Source organism: Ambystoma mexicanum, chromosome 2p, assembly GCF_040938575.1.
Source record: "Ambystoma mexicanum isolate Mex_15411 chromosome 2p, UKY_AmexF1_1, whole genome shotgun sequence".
NCBI classification, from domain to species: Eukaryota; Metazoa; Chordata; class Amphibia; order Caudata; family Ambystomatidae; genus Ambystoma; species Ambystoma mexicanum.
In genome coordinates this window covers 1130293360-1130310095 of record NC_090923.1, presented here as the reverse complement: position 1 = coordinate 1130310095, position 16736 = coordinate 1130293360, and the positions used below count along the sequence as shown (strand labels likewise).

The following is a 16736-nucleotide window of genomic DNA, read 5'->3' as shown; positions in this document are numbered from 1 at the left end:
AGGCGAGCCTCTGGCACCAGAAGAATGCAGGATGCCATGAGGCCGAGCAACCTCAAGAACTCGAACGCTGGGAGCGTCTGGGCATGCTGAAACTTGTGCACCATCTGCTGAATGTGAAGAGCCCTCACCTGGGGAGGAAAACACTGCCCCAGGGAAGTGTCGAGCACTGCTCCGATGTACTGAAGCCGCTGTGTTGGCGTCAAATGGGACTTCTTTAAATTGAGGGAGAAGCCCAGCCTGTGAAGGGAGTGGCAGGTGACGGACCGATGATCCAGGACTTGCTCGGGAGAGCTCCCCCTGATCAACCAATCGTCCAGGTAGGGGTAGACGTGAATCCCCCTTGCCTGAGATGCGCTGCCACCACCACCATGAGCTTGGTGAAAACCCTCGGGGCGGAGGTCAATCCGAACGGCAGGACCCGAAACTGAAAGTGCGAGTCGCCAACCGCAAACCTCAGGTACTTCTTGTGCTTGGGATGGATCGGCACATGGAAGTAAGCATCCTTGAGGTCGAGTGACACCAACCAGTCCCGAAGCTGAAGGGCCTGGAGGACTTGAGAGAGAGTAACCATCTTGAACTTGTCCTTCCTGAGGAGTTTGTTCAAACCGCGCAAGTCCATGATGGGTCTCAATCCCCCGACTTTCTTCGAAATCAAAAAATAAGGGGAATACCATCCCTTGTTCCTCTCCGCTACAGGCACCAGTTCTATGGCGCCTTTCTCCAGCAGGGCTTGAATTTCCTGCGCAAGGAGCGGATCGGGACTCTGCAAAGAGGTTCCCCGGTGGATTGTCGCGAGGCCTGTGCCGAAAGGGAAGACAGTAGCCGTGGGTTATGATCTCCAGAACCCACACATCTGAAGTAATGGCTTGCCACTCTACAAGATGCTGCGCCAGCCTTCCCCCAACCGGCGAACCATGGCCTCATGACTGAATGGGAGCGGCTGCGGCGTTACCTGAGGGCAAAGAGGCAACTGCCCGAGCGGCCTTGGCACAACGGGTACCCTGTCGTCCACCTCTGGTACCCCTGCGTTGGCCTCTGACTGCCAGCTCCTCTCGCTTTACTGAAGGACGAGTAATAGCGAAAGGAACCACCCCTCCACTGCTGTCCCCTAGGACGAAAAGGCGGAGGCTGGCGAACTGCAGCGCCCAACGACTTCGCTGCAGCTTTCGAGGTCTGCAACCTCTCAAGGCTCTCGTCAGCCTTGCTGCCAAAAAGGTGTTCACCGTCAAAGGGCATGTTGAGGAGCCGAGACGGCACATCAGAGGCAAACCCCGACTTCAGCAACCACGCAAACCTGCGTATCGCGGTGCTCGCCGCCATGGACCTACTGACACATTCAGCTAAGTCCAAACCCGACTGAACGGACTCACACATGGCATCCCTTACCATCCTGGACCATCCCATTTGTCCCCTTCGGGAATATGTTCAGCCGCTAACGCAACACAGTTCCACAGAGTGTGTGTGAAACGAGACAAGGCACAAATGGAGTTGGCCGCCTGAAGCGCCATACCACCAGAAGAAAACACTTTCCTCGCCCAGCCATCAAAACGTTTGTTGTCCCCATCAGGAGGGATGGTAGGGTACGACGCCTGCTTTGCCGGGGCCGTGGCCGCCTGCACCACCAAACTCTCCGGAGTGGGGTGCCTGGTCAAGTAGTAGGGGTCGCTACTGGCTGGACGGTATTTTCGCGACAAGGATCTGCCTACCGCCGGGAGACTCTCCGGAGCAGTCCAAGCCGCCGCCACCCTTCTCTGTAAAGCCATATGGAACGGCAGTACCGGATCAGTTGGGGGACCAACATCAAGGATGTCCGTCAGATCATCCTGCACAAACTCCCCTGGGGGAGCAGACCATCCCAAGTACTCAGAAACCCTAGCCATAAGGCGCCGGTACGAGGAATCGGCATGAGAGCCAGGCTCAGGCCTACAAAACTCCACCTCCGGAGAGGTGTCCAGTCCACTGGCATCATGCAGTGACTGTCTCAAATCGTCAAACTGACTATGGCCCAAGACAATTTCATCTGGAACCTGACTAGGAACCAGGCCATCAGAATCCTCATCCGCCTCTGAAATATAGTCCAGGTGGTGAAAAGAAGGCACCCGAGAGTGCTTGCTCTTAACCAGAGCCTGCCTAGGGGGTTCTCCCGTGCCACGGGGTACCTCCGACACGAAAGGCGTCGATGGCGTCGAGCGAATCGACGCCAGCGTCGAGAGAACCGGCATTGGCGCCAAGAAAATCGGCGTCGACGTCAGATGCAGCGCCTCCAGCATCGGCGGCGTCGACACAGCCCTCGAGGCCGGAGCCCCGAGCGTGTCCCTCGACGACCTGAGCGTCGACGGCTTAGACGACTTCCTCAGAGCCGGAGCCTCGAGAAAGCCTGTCGACGCCCTCGACGCCTCAGACGTCGATGTCTTCCTCAAAGACCTCACAGGTGCACACGGTCTCGAACGCGTCGAGGACCGGGACCTGGAACGGGTACGGCAAGAACGAGTCTCCTTGGCCGAACGGGACCTCTCCCGTGACTCGTGCCGACCACTCTTGCGAGCGGTGTCTCTCGACCTCTCACGACCGACCCCACTCAGGGGCGCGGACGGCTTAGTACCCTGCGACTCAAGAATCGCCAGCATTTTCTTCCCGAAGGAAGCCCATTCCTCCGCCGTCGCACGGCTGGTGGGGTAAGCGACGTGCTGGGCAGAGTCCACCGAAGAGGACCTGGAAGACGACCGGTGTCGGCGCTTCCGAGAATGCCTCGAAGAGGCTGAGGAGTGGCGAGACCGACTCCTAGAAGGAGACCCACGAGACTTCCGACGATGACGCGGAGAGTCACCCCTCGAATCATCTGTCGAAAGCCCAACAAACTTCGACTTCCTGGGCTTGGACACCCGACCTACCGACAACTTCTTACGTTCGCGTAAGGCTTTGGACGTGAGCGACTGGCAGTCGATACAGTCATCCGTGTCATGGGCCTCCCCGAGGCACCAGAGGCAGGCGTTGTGCGAGTCCGTCACCGACATCTTGGACCCACACTCCCCGCACTTCTTGAAACCCGGACGCGGGGTCGAAGACGAAGTAGAAGACATCTTCACACGAAGGAATCCAACAAAACGAACAGGTTAGAAAAACCGAGAAGAACAGAACTCTAAAGAGTCGAGGCGTGAACCGAGAATCACGAAGCAACACGTTCACGGAAAAAACGGAACTGAGGCTACGGGCGTTGTGCGTCCTACTTATCAAATCGGATGACGTCGGAGGAGGCCCTCGACGACGGCGCATCGACGTCATCGACGCAGGACGCAGAAAAAAGTTTCCGAAGCAGCACAGCTGTGGTGATTACATGTCATAGATAGGGAATACGTCGGAGGACCCAATCCCCTCGAATGAGCCGATTGAAACAGAAATTTTACGAGAGAGGCGACAAAGCCCACACCATGCTGGCCAACCGCTCACGGACACAAAGGGCAGATCGAGCAGTATACAAAATGAAAAGCGAGCAAGGCCTAATCCTGACCAGCCCCGGGGATATAACAAATTGTTTCGCAAGGTTTTACACCAACATATGTACAGCCAAAATACAAGAGCACAGTGTCAGAAATTGAAGAGCATCTATCGAGCTTACCCCGGTTCCCGATAGCACAGGATCATTTAAATGTACTCAACGCCCCCAATTTCGATTGAAGGTTAAATATGCCATGTCCCAACTTAAAGCTGGCTCGGCTCTGCTCCCGGGCAGGATGGGTTCACCCTGGCTTTCTATAAAGAAAACTCCAGTGGCCTCACCCCTCCCTTAACCAAACTCTTCAACTCAATATTAGAGACTGGTCAGGCCCCTTCGTCATTTGCCGAGTCGAAAATAGTTATGATCCCCAAAGAGGGCAAAGACACCACAGAGTGTGCATCTTACCACCCGATTTCCCTCAAACGTTGACGCCAATCTCTATAGTATCTTAACCACCCGAATGGCTCACGTTCTCCCCCAGCAGGTCCACACAGACCCAAGTTGGCTACATAAAAAAGGTAGGCAAGGGGCGGATAACGTACGGAAAACCCTGGATCTCATGGCTCACCCCGACAAGGAAGAAGAATGCCCCACTTTGATGTCTATCGATGCTGAAAAGGCATTCAACCAAGTCGAATGGCCTTTTCTGTGCAGTAATGAGATGGGCCAGTTTGGGTGAGTTATGGGATAGGGGTGCAAGTGCATTATACTGCAGCGCATCAGCAAATGTCCTCATTAACGGCATCCCATTCAACTCTTTTGCTTTAACCCGAGGCACGCGACAGGGCTGCCCCCCCCCTTTCCATTATTGTATGCCCTGGTAATCAAGCCCTTTGCACAGAAAGTGCGGTCAAACACCCAAATTCACGGCATGGTAATGGGAATGAAGGAATATAAATGCAATGTTTGCAGATTACATTTCGACATACCTTACACACCCGTTGGAATCCGTCCCTGCCTTCTTCAAAACCATGCAGGTGCATGGAAGCATATCAGGTTTCCGAGCCAATTTGAAGAAAACAATTGCGTTACCCCTTCACCAGACCACCACCCTTCCATCTTAGCTCACAGCGAGGTGGGGCTTCCAAGTGCAAACTGAGATGATTAGATACCTGGGGGTGAACATCCCGTCGACTCGAAGCAACCTGTTCCAATTGAACTTTGTGCCCCTATGGACCACTGTAAAGTCCGACCTGAACAGATGGTCCAAGCTAACACCATCTTGGCTAGCAACGTTTATATCCATCCAAATGAAACCCAGATTTCTCTTCCTCTTGCCAACCCTGCCAGTCGTTGCAGAAACGTTTTTGATCGAAACCAAGCAAACACTGTTAGCCTTTCTATGGGCCGACTCTGCCCAGAATTCCATACAAGACTCTAATCCTACCAGAAGACGAGGGAGGCACAGGGTTTCCCCGACTTCTCTGAATATTATAGAGCTGCCCAACATAGGATTCTTAATAACCATCTCTGGGAAAACCCAGAAAAACAGTGGGTCCCCCTGGAGAATACTCTCTTCGCTCCGGTTAACTTGGGGAATGGTTGTGGGTTCCATACGCCTCCATACCCTGCAGGGTCCAGGAACATCCGGTCCTGACCCTGCTATGGACTATGTGGCACCACTCACAATCCATGAAAGAAATAACGACATGGCCCGCCCCCCCCCCCAAACTGTATTTGGTGCCTCCCCAATACACTATTACCTTAGTGAAGTCCCCCCGTTTCCAACGGTTATATGAAGGTTTAGTTAGAGCCAGGCAAATGTGGAAGAAGGGAGCTTACCTCTCGAAAGAGGAACTAGAACAAGCGCTCCATGGCATCTCGATCACCCCCTTACTCTGTTTACAACTAAAGAGTATCCTCCCAGACCCTCGATGGGGTGATTCCTTATGTCGGCCCCTCACCGCATTTGACCAAGTTTTAGCAAAGACCGGAGGATCAAAGGGACTGATCGCCGACCTATATAAAGCACTGCTCTTTAGGGGCCACCTGACACGTCCCACTTCGGAAACCAAATGGGACACGGACCTTGTACTTCACGACTCACCAAATGTATGGCAGTCAATTCACAGAGGAGTGTGGGGTTCATCTATTTCAATGCAATACAAAATGCACAATGTAATGTTGTTAAGATGGCACTATACATCTCCAAGGATTTCTAAAACGTACCCGGGGACTTCCACGTATTGTTGGAGGGGGTGTGGGGAAGTGTGCGATTACCGGGAACCAATGGTGGAACTGTTGCATGTCCAGACGTACTGGAGTGAAGTGAAGTTTTGGTGTGGATTCGAGCAGTAGACAGGATCTCCAGGACACTCTCCCCATTATTGGTACCGTTTCGTATTGAATCAGATGGGGACGACTCGTACACATTGATAACACACATGCCTCGCAACCTCTTCTTGGCAGCTAGGGTATGTTTGACGATCAGGTGGAAGTGTGCGGAATTGCCTTCAAAAAGTGAATGGATTACTCGAGCACACGCCATTTATGAGCTGGAGTCTCACTGCTGCCCTTCAAGAAAGCACATTGACCCGATATGGTTCCCCTTCATAGAACATTATGCAACTTATCGAGCATCCTTGCTGGACGCACTTTAGCAAGTAGCAGTTCAGACTTCAGAGCTGGCCACATTGAGTTTGTGCCACATCACTACGCAAATCACCCTCTCATCTTTGAGCCGAAGCCATGAGAATGAGTCTGGTCCAGGACCAGATTTTACTGGCGCATGGTGCATACGTGGGTTATGTAAGTGTTCAGTGGACTCTTTTAATCAGTACTACATGCTATATTAATCTTCCTCAAGATGAGTTGAAGGGAGGAGGGCGGGGCAAGGGGAGGGGGTGGAGGAATGGGAAGGGAAAGTTGATGCATCCATTGTTTGACATTCCAAGTTACTATTTTAGTGCATCCAAAACGTGTTTTTGATCTTTGTCACATTTGATGTAAAACCAATAAAATACAATTTAAAAAAAAATGAGTTTGAATAAGTATGAATCTAGGATCTCTGGCTAAAACAAAACAGCTATTAGCCTGAAACCCTTATCCCACTGCATAGTAGTTGTCAATGTCATTAACAATTTTCCAGCAACAAATCCAAGTAAACCTAGAAAGATGAACGCCAGTGAAAACATAGACCCCACACGTCCAGGGGAGGCAGGGGGCACAGGCATGGCCAGCAACGGCCCGGGCCCACCAGCTCGAGCATAGGCAGGCAGAGCGAAGCAAGGGCCTGGGCGAAGGTTGTGGGCAGTTTCAGGCCATGTCCACCCCCCCCCCCAACAAAGGGTAAAAGACATTTGCACCTTAGGGTTCATCCACGGTGTGAATGGTTTCATTTATTTTTTCGGGAGATGGGCTCCACATGTAGTGAGCGAGCCTGTTCTCCTGAAGAAAATAAAAAAGATGGCGCCGCCACCATGGGAACAGATTTCCAATTTCATGGCTGCAGGCGGGAGGTGCACTGGGACTGGAGCACAAAGTTCCGGTCCAGTAGGTAACTAGGGAGTGAAGGAGGCGGGTGGAGAAAAGGTAAGGTTTGTTTTTGGGGTTGGGGACGCGAGGAGGCAACAGGGAGAGGCACCTTGTTGCATACCCACAATCAAGATAGCGCCACCCGGGGAAGGGTGTCGGGTGGCTGGAAACAGCAGGCAGCACACAGTGTATTCTCACCCGCCATTCCAGACAACCGATTGGCTGAGCGCCCTTCCCAGGGTGTGAATGTGCTGGAAAACAAACAGTTCTAGGTACAAGAGCATTTCCATAACACATTCAACATGATGGAACTATAGGCAAAATGGTTGCCCCCTCCCTCCTACCTTCCCACTCACCAAATGATTTAGTGTACAATTGTACCAAGTACCCAATTCTGAACCTCTGCAATGGGTTCGGTTTGAAGGTACAACTCCACTCTGCAGAATATACCTCTGCTACAGAACTTATACTATTATGAACCTAACAAGGCATTTCTAAATTCACATCCCCTCACCAATGTCACAAAATTGTGTCCCTAGACAGCAGCCAAACTCCACCAAGAGTGAAAGCTAAAGGCTAAGGGCAAAACATCACACCAGCCAGCACATGCAGACTACAGAGGAAGGAAAGGGAAAGAATGCCAACAAGTGAAAGCAAAGTCCTCAGTATGGCCTATCGCAGAGCAGTACACAAAGGGATAGAGGTAGGATTTCCTTACACAAAAAGCAAGAAAGGCAGAAACGATTATTACCTAGAAAAAAGGCTCTTCATCTTATCCCACATGCTAACGAATGTGCTACCAACTTTATCCGAGAAACTGGGGCGGGAAGGGGGTGGGTACGAGGCGAACGGGAAGCACAGGAAGAACAAAAAAAACAAAAACAGAAAAAAGGAATTTTAGTTTAACTTCTTCCAATGGCAAGATGACAACAGAGCAGTAAGATGCCCACACCCTCCGTCCCCCACCCCCCCAACCCCCAAAACCAAGATGACCAACAGCTTTAGTTCAGCAGCACTTCCATCCTCAGCCAGCAGGTGTCAATGTAAGAGTACTTCGCTCACTTTCTCCCCAGGGGTGTGTGAATTGGCTGCATGCCAAGCATTGTCCATCTGTCTCTCTGGATCGCCGCCTTCCCTTGACACATTACTAAGCAGCATAAGAGCAGCTAGTAGCAGGAGTTTCTCTCAAAGGTCTGGGCTACCTCCGCTGCACTTCCAGCTTTAGGCAGCAGGTAGGACTATTCAAGCAACACTTGGATTTTCCTCTACAGATCTGTCAAACAGCACACACACACACACACACACACACACACACATCTACCAAGCAAGTAATTATCAGAGCAGCACAAGGCTTTCGCTTCATAGAGATGGCGCCTTCAAAATCCTAGCTCATCCTAGGACCAGCAAAGACTCTAAACCGTTATTAACTCTCCATCCTGTTTAGTTCGGTTACTTCAGAAGTAGCACTCCCACCCACGGCTGGCAGGCATCAGAAGTCATTACCGCTATAAAGCAGCACTGGTCTCTCGCGCTCTCTCTCTCGACAATCGGTTGCATCTTTTGGTTGAATGATGTCACAACACTAGCTAGACTGAGCATTTCCGATAATTTACCCTTCGGGGTGAACAGCTGCAATAATAGTTCTGTGGAGGACCGATGGACAGAACAGTATTTACCCTTTGGAAACTCCCTGCAGAGGTACTACTCTGAGCACTTGCCGCTGTTTGCGTATTCAACTGAAGTTGATGAGCTCTGGAGAAGGGGTAGAAAACATGCAGGTCACTCATGGTCCCATTTCCACCCAATTCAAGCCAGTGAAGAGCCCTGACTGAGCAATGCAGTTTGAAGAGAAGAAAGGAGGCTCTGAGGGGGAATTGCATAGCTGGATGAGCTAAGCCCCAAGGAAAAGGGTTATGGTTAAAGTTGGGTTGTCACTCCAGGTGGGAGAATTGCCCCATGTGTCATGGGTAGAACACCCCTAAAGTAATTAACCACTATGCAACCCTACTGTGCGTTAATGGTCTGGAGATTAGAGAGGCATAGGTGCATTACACTGCCTACAATTTCCCTCTGGTACACTGTCTCAGCTAAGCACAAGTACTTCACCAATAGTCCTTCTTGAACAGGACTATCAAACCCTTCTTCAATGAAGGCCCTATATTTTCCTCACCCAACTTCATATTCTGGTCTAAGGTTTAAGTGTATTACATTCTATGCTATAGAATGCGTTATGGGCCTATAGTAGGGTATGCAATATATGTAGCTTTACTATAGTGTTCTTAATTGATCACATACTGAACATCACATCTCATTTGTACAAACCACGAATCCAAAGCAAGAAGCTCAAGAACCAGGCCTATCTGGACCTATGCAGGTAGCTAGATTTTAGACTTGTTTAAAGAGTCAATTGTTTGGTTAGAGAAAGCTTCAGGGCAAAGGGTGTGAGGATGTTTCTCACAAATATTAGTTGAAACATAGCTCTCAGACATGTGGATCGTCCTCTGAAATTGGCATCTTATTGTAGGTTCTACAGAGCAAAATCAAATTTAGAGTCACAAGCTCTGCACCGAAACACTCAGGAATAGTATGATATACATGTAATCCCTTCCACGTCATTCTAGGTCAGCCCATTTTGTTTGGAAATGTATGGACATAGAGAAAAGCAATGACCACACCTACTGCATTAATTCTTAGGTTCTATTGATAACTAAGATCTCCAGGAACTCTGTAATCCTTAGACAAACTCATTTCAATCCTCCGTTCATCTTTTTTTCTATCCTGGACACTGCACAGAAACTGCCCTTCATTCGGTTACTGTCTCCTTGACAGTGACAAGGCACTCTAAACATGCTCTTCTTACTCTACTGGTACGGTCAGCATCATTCAATACAACTAATCATTCTCCACTGTCTGCCACCATATTTTCTCTTGGTAATACAGGCTCTGCTGTTTCCTAGTTCTCCCATCTCTGTAGTCACCCATATATGGTCTCCTGGGCCACCACATCTTCCTCCCGCTTCACTTATGCAGGCCTCATTCTAAGTCCCTTCAATTTGTTTATCTAATCAATCTATCTGATCTCCAAGTTACTTTGCCCTCTGCACATTTGCTTGTGGATGTCAAAATATTCATCATTCTCCAATTATCTTCATTCTACAATCCATCAGGTTATGAATTACTTCACACATTCTATGCCTGCACGGCTCCTGCCAATTTCAACTGCTCCCACATCTCTCTTTCTCCATCTGCACAATCAAGGCATGATCTTTGACACATCCCTTAAATTTACCCAGCCACGTTTCCTTACTTGCACAGCCATGCAGGCAACCATCTTGCTACAACATCCCTATTCTTGCAATTAGTTTCTCTCATCTACATTTTCCTTCTTTTAGGACTTCCCACCCATGCCCTTTCCATTTCACCTTTAACTCTGTGGTTTGCCTTTCTTTCAAACATCTAAACAGTGGTCAAGTGCATGTCCTCTTGACTGGCTTCCTCCCTCAGCATAACCTTAGTTTCACTTCTGCGCTGTATTCAAATATACTCATGGTTGGGCTCAGTCATATCTTTCCATCCCAATTATATACACCTGCCTGCTTTTCTCGGACTCTCACTCTCCCTTCTTCACCGCCTCTGGTCAGTGATATGCCACTTCCCCTCTTTTGCTGTCCTTGTACCTAAACTAATATCTTCTGTTCATTCCTTGCACTGTCCTATGTGTTCCTTTTGCCTAACTTCACTTTTATCATTTTACTTTCTACCATTTGCTTAACTTGCCATCAGCACTTTGGTGAATGCACGTAAACAATTAAATGTCCATTATCCTCTTGCTCGTGATTAGCTAGCAGCTTGGCCAATATTTCAATTTTTTGGCTATGCTGGAGATTGCTTGGTGCTGAAAGATAATGTCCCCTAACCCCTTGCCCCCAAACCCTTGATTCCTTCTTCATTTAAGTGCTGTAATAATGGATGTAACCAGCCAATTTACTGGTACCCATTTTATCTACCTCAGATGGATTAAGCGCTCAGTGGGGCCATGCCCACAATACGAACCTGCAAGTGCAACTAAAAGGGAGACGTCAGAGTCAAGTACCTAGGTCTGAAGTTATACCATTTGTGTTGCATTGCATCAATTTGTATTCTGCTGTAACCTTAAAAACGAACTAACCATATGTACAAATGATTTCATCCAAACTAAATACACCAGCCCAAAATTAAAGCACACAATTCAGGCACATATCATAACTCATAACGGCAGGGTAGGGCAGTTCTGAGTGTATATAGTCAATGGCCTATAAGAAAACGTTTAAAGAACTCACTCAAAAGATTAAGAACCCAAGTGGCAAAAGGCATCCAGATATGCCGACACTAGTGTGCTTATTGTTCTTAGAGATGCAAGCTACAGCTCACTAAAGAAGCACCAAGAGGCAGAAGCAAGTTGGTGGATGCTTTCATTTCCTCAGTGAACATTGCCTAGTTTGGGGTGGACCATTCAAATGGAGTGGTGTCTAACTGTTATTCATGTGAAGGGAACAGCAAACAGGAAAAAAAGTATGTATTACAGCTCAGAGGGTGTATCCAAAGTAGCTTGAAACAAAAAGAGGTAATATCCTTTACTGTCCATTTTTTTTTAGGCAGCAGGTTCTTCTGTGCTTCTATGAACTACTGCATTTAGTTATTGTAGACCTTGTTTTCATCATAAAAGGCTAAACATTTTGACTCTGCTAGAACTTTTTGATGTCTCCCTTTGTCAAGCAAGGAGCGTTAACGGTGGTGAAAATGTTTCACTCTGGTCCAGCCACCATACAGCCCACCCGCAAATCTATGCCCCTTCCCATTTCATACACATATCAAATCAGTCAGCATAGGAGTACAGGAGTACAGAGGCTGGCAGCCATTGCTCAGGGAAGGGACATTGACCAAGTCTTTGATAATCAATACTCATGTCTAGGAGAAGGCAGGGTGCAGAGTTGCAGACAGTAGTGACACCACTTCAACCTTATGGGGACTGAATTGGATAGCATGAGCATATACCACAAAAGGTGGTCAGTGAAGCAGAACAACTGTGTATAGTGGCATTGAGGCACCCTGTAGCAATAGCAATATCTGCGATAGGTGGCTAGGGAAGAGATCATATTCCCACACCTTTCTTAATCAGTGAATTGGGTACAGCAAGGTATTAATTAAGCTGTCCCATAAGACAAAACTTTGGGCCCGATTCATGGAGTGTTTTTATAACGGCGCAATCCCATAGGAAAATGTTCCATGAATCAGGCCCTATCCCATGTCTGCACATGTCAGAGCAGCTCTGGTCCCCAAGCATGTGCATATTGAATGAAGATAAAGGAGGGGGGAGGGTTGCACTAAGAAATCACTCCTGCCCTTCATGCTTCCATAGGTTGTAATGGGACCTGCTTCACTTACAAGCTGTGATGGTAAACTCTGACTCGTTCTTCACAGGATATTTCTTTTCATTCTGTATATTTTAAATTCTGTAAAATGTTATCTATGCACAACAGTCTAGGGGTTTGACAGAAGACTCATTTTGACATGCTTCACGTTAAGCAAATGTACTTATACATCCTTTTTTTCTTGGCTTCAAATGGTTTAACAAATTGTAAACCTTAAGCCATTTATACAAATTTACAAATGTACAGTAAAAAAACAAAAACGACGTTCACCACATATCTACGTTCTTAAAATCACGGTGTCAGTTTCGTTAGGTTCGTTTCAGCAAAGTGTTGTTTGTGCTGACTAGTTATTACAAGTTTCATACATGCAAACGGTTTGCCTTGTGGTAATCTTGTGAAGAGCACTGACATGATGGACATGAATCTGGCTCCTGCTTTAAAATGGAGCAGAATCTAATTTCCTAAAAGGCGCTTGTTTTGCCTATTTTGATTTGGGGTGCATAACAAATTGATTTGCCAAGTTATCAAGAATAGCTTTCTGCTTTCGAAATCCCTCCATAAAAAGTCATGTTCAGCATGTATTATTTTAGGATTGCTATTTCTGGACTAGATTACTCGATTAAAATAACAAATCTAGAGTTCCTCTGGATGTTCGAAAAGAACGCTCTTGAAGGCCAAGCACTACATTCAGGAGGCAGTTTTTTTATGTTCCATACTAACCAGCTGGTGAATTTATGGAAGATGTCAAGTTGGAAAAGAAGTTACTTCCATGTAACAATGTTTCTCCAGCATGAGCATCTCACATAACCACAGTAGCAACTAACACAAAAACCGTACAAGTCAAGTCTTCTGAATTACTTTTAAAAATTACTTTTAAAAATGCCCCTTTAGGGCCTGTAGGTGTTCTACGGATGCAAAGAATGAAAACTAGAATATCATGGATAATCTACATTTCTGAAACTGTTCCAGAACCACTACTAAAATATTGCAGATGCCATGTAGAGAACTTTTCTGGTTAAGTAACGGTCACAGAGCAATGCTCCATACCTGTGCCTTACAATACCTCTTTCTAATGGTGTCACTTTAAAATTCTGATCAGCGGTTCAAAACTGACAACCAACTTCATACCATTGCAACCACTGCCACCATCCTAAATTACTGTTCCAACTCTTAGCACACCCTGCAAGATGAGGCTGGCTCTGCAGTGTGTGCTTAATTACACCTTATGTTGTGTTCAGGATCTACCCCAGTGCACTCAACCCAGCTACTCACGAATCCATCCTCTTGCGTTGATGTTCAAAATGCAGCAGGCCACGAGAGTTGACGCTGAGGACCAGGTCCCTGCCGACAAGCAGGTCCATGCGGAAGGGCTTGGCAGTGATTATGAGTTTGTGTTGGTTAGTACCCAAGCTGAGCTCCACACTCTCCTCGTCCTTGCCAGTGACAGTGAGACTGCATCCACCAGGAAAGAAAACCAGGAACATATTAGAGAGACCATTCATACATATAAGAGAGACCATTCATTCAACGAATCTAGAGGCTAATGGGACAGATGAAAATTGCATGCTAGAGTAGCAGTCCGGAAAGTATCTGTGAAAAGGTTTTAATGTACCAATAGACATTTTCAGCAAGAGACTTCAAAATAGAATGTACACCAACAATAGAATTTTAAAAACGTACAGATGAAGACCAAAACTATGCTGTCTCGTGCAGATTTTAGAGACAATATTTAATACAGCAAACGGGTGTGTGCAAACATCTCGTTATAAAACGTGGGAGCCACCACATTCTAGATGCTGCAGATGCAAACATGCACTAAACGTTTTATAACATTGAAAATAAACTCTTGCAATCAGCATTTTAAACACACCATGATAGTTCACCTAACGTCTACGCTGCGTGCTTCTCCTAAACTTTTCAAGATGCTTTTCTTTTGCGATTTTTGAAGTGTAGTATTTGAATATTGATTCTCTGAACAAGCAATCCATAGTGACAGCTATAGAAAACCGTCAAAAACAATAACCACTTTTTTTATGTAACTTTATAATCTGAGCGTAGCACACCAATAGTCCCCTTACCAGCTCCAGAAAATACAGATCTTGGCTGCCTCACACTACTCTTAACCTTAATGCAGCCTCTGGCTATTTATTTTTAAAAGTCAAGGTTCTCGCTTATTCTACATTTTTTGAAGTGTTCTAGACATTTCACTTGCATTTGAGAATGAATTATATATTTTGAAGTGGTACCATTACTCTGCTGATCATTGAAACCTATGATGCAATCTCTTTTCTTTTTGAACATATGCATTATCGATATATGGTTGAGTCAAAGGAGAACTAGACACAGGGATTGTATGCATTATATGTGCAGTATGGTAGAGCCATCAAGCGAATCTATTTATTAAGTGGCTCATTGAAAAATGCTTGGTCAGATTCCAAAATATCTTGTGTTGCGTCGGAGGTACTGATTTGGATTAGCACATTTGGCAGGGTTTAACAACGGTTACATGGCTACCGTAGGACACTGCTGCCTTATTACATACACAGACATGGCCAACAACTTGATACACAACAGACAATGAGAGCGGAAAATAACTTACCGAAGCACTGGGGGGTCTCCAACCAACACATCAGGCACCTCATAGCGCGGTCTCAAGGGGTTCAACTCGTTGATTTTGAAGCGAGTCATGTTCCCTTCCAAACCGTAAACTTCCAGCATCAATGGCACCTAAACCCAGAGGTGGGAATTTGGAGGGGGTGCACATGGAATGGCGTGGAAATGAGGAAGTGGGGGAAAGAAAACAGATACAGTAGAGAAAGAACCAAAGACAAGAGAACAGAGTGAGGCGAGGAGAAGTGACACCGGGCAAGAATGAGGGAACCCGGAAAGGAGGGATGAAAAATGAATGAAGTAATAAAGTGAAAGTGAATAAAAGGCAAAACAGAAGTGGAGAAAAGGAAAGGGATGTTAGTCTCCATTAGCATTGCATCAATGGCCTTTATAAGGATCATCTGCAGAGTGTGGGACAGTGACCTCAGCAAATGCTCCTTTCATTATGATAATCTCAGAGCGCCCACCAATGTGTGTGCACTTTCTATGAACTTTTGTGAACTCTGTTCCCCCATATCCCGGTGACCCTTTAGTTTCTTAGCTCCCCCTTCTCCCAGATGGCCTCTCTGTATCATCCACACTGGAAGACTCAGTTGCAACTCTTCCTTTACCCATCTGTTCTTAACTACCTCCTCACCAGGTTGACCTCAGCGCACATTTGCACCTAGAAACACTTGTGTACAGGCATGTTTTAAATTACTTATCATATCTTATCATATAATATACTTCGCTATCTTAGACCCTCACCTGATTGGCATCGTTCATTAACTGAAGGCGAGCTCGGGTTTCCGTCACATCCAGCGAGTCAAGCACCGCCCGGTACACCGAGCTGCCATGCATCAAGCCTCTTTGGCGCCTAAAACAGAAAATAAAAGATTAGGAAATAAGCAAAATGGTGCAAGCAAGTCAGTCCTCAGTTCTCCAGTGCCATCTCATCACACCACGCACTGGAAGCCCCTAAAGGACGCTTCATTACAGGGCCCTCCAGGGACCAGGGCTAAAAACAGAAACAGGAGCCTAGAAACAGATCCCTAATGTGCAAAGAGACGTGTTGGGGAGGGAGAGGGAGTGAAGCAGGTGGCAAAAACAGCTTCAAGATTCTTGAGAGCTCTGGAGACAAACTCCACAGAGTCAGAAAATATACAAATAGCAATGCTATACAGACGACGACAGCTGACATGAACCCCACCAGCCAAATAGACTAACAAGTTAGAACAGGCTCAGCAAATTTCAAACACTGTGTGCGCGCGCAGGCATAGTGAAACCAGTAACCACACTTCCACCATACACAAAAGCTAATGGCAATCAACATAGGTTTATTGTGGGTGTAATGCATTGGAACTAGATCCGTCGGGGCTCATTCTCCCGTCACCCTGCAACATCATGGAGCCATCTCGTGGAGCTGGGCTCCATTCATTTCTACTGCCCAGGCCTTTCTTCAAGCATGGCCGCCAGGCTTGTAATGGGGCACTGAGGCACTTTCCTCCATCGTGAGGAGGGATTGGACAAGGCTGCATTCATCTTGTGGTAGGCCGGGGAGCCAGCAGGCAGAACCCGGCATCCTCAAAGGGCATCATCAAAGGGTTACAAAGAACCATGTTGGGGCTCATTCTCTGGTCTCGGTTTGGCACCTTGCAACAACATGGAGCTGCCTCCTGGAGATGGGCTCTATTCATTTCTAGTGCCCGGGCCTTTCTTCATGCATGGCTGCCGGGCTTGGAATGAGGCACTGAGGCACTTGCCTC

General features: G+C 47.3%; 1 protein-coding gene across 2 annotated transcripts in view; it reads right to left on the bottom strand.

The window, feature by feature from the left end:
* GANAB (glucosidase II alpha subunit) overlaps window positions 1-16736 on the bottom strand; it is a 919668-nt gene that overhangs the window by 794646 nt on the left and 108286 nt on the right. Inside the window, exons 3-6 of one of the 2 annotated variants that reach the window (XM_069645184.1) lie at window positions 15739-15847; window positions 14981-15108; window positions 13654-13833; window positions 7722-7787 (exon numbers count right to left, since the gene is read on the bottom strand). In XM_069645184.1, coding sequence (XP_069501285.1) covers window positions 7722-7787; window positions 13654-13833; window positions 14981-15108; window positions 15739-15847 — 483 coding nt within the window. The remainder of the gene's footprint in view (window positions 1-7721; window positions 7788-13653; window positions 13834-14980; window positions 15109-15738; window positions 15848-16736) is intronic. The other variant, XM_069645185.1, reaches the window with a different exon arrangement.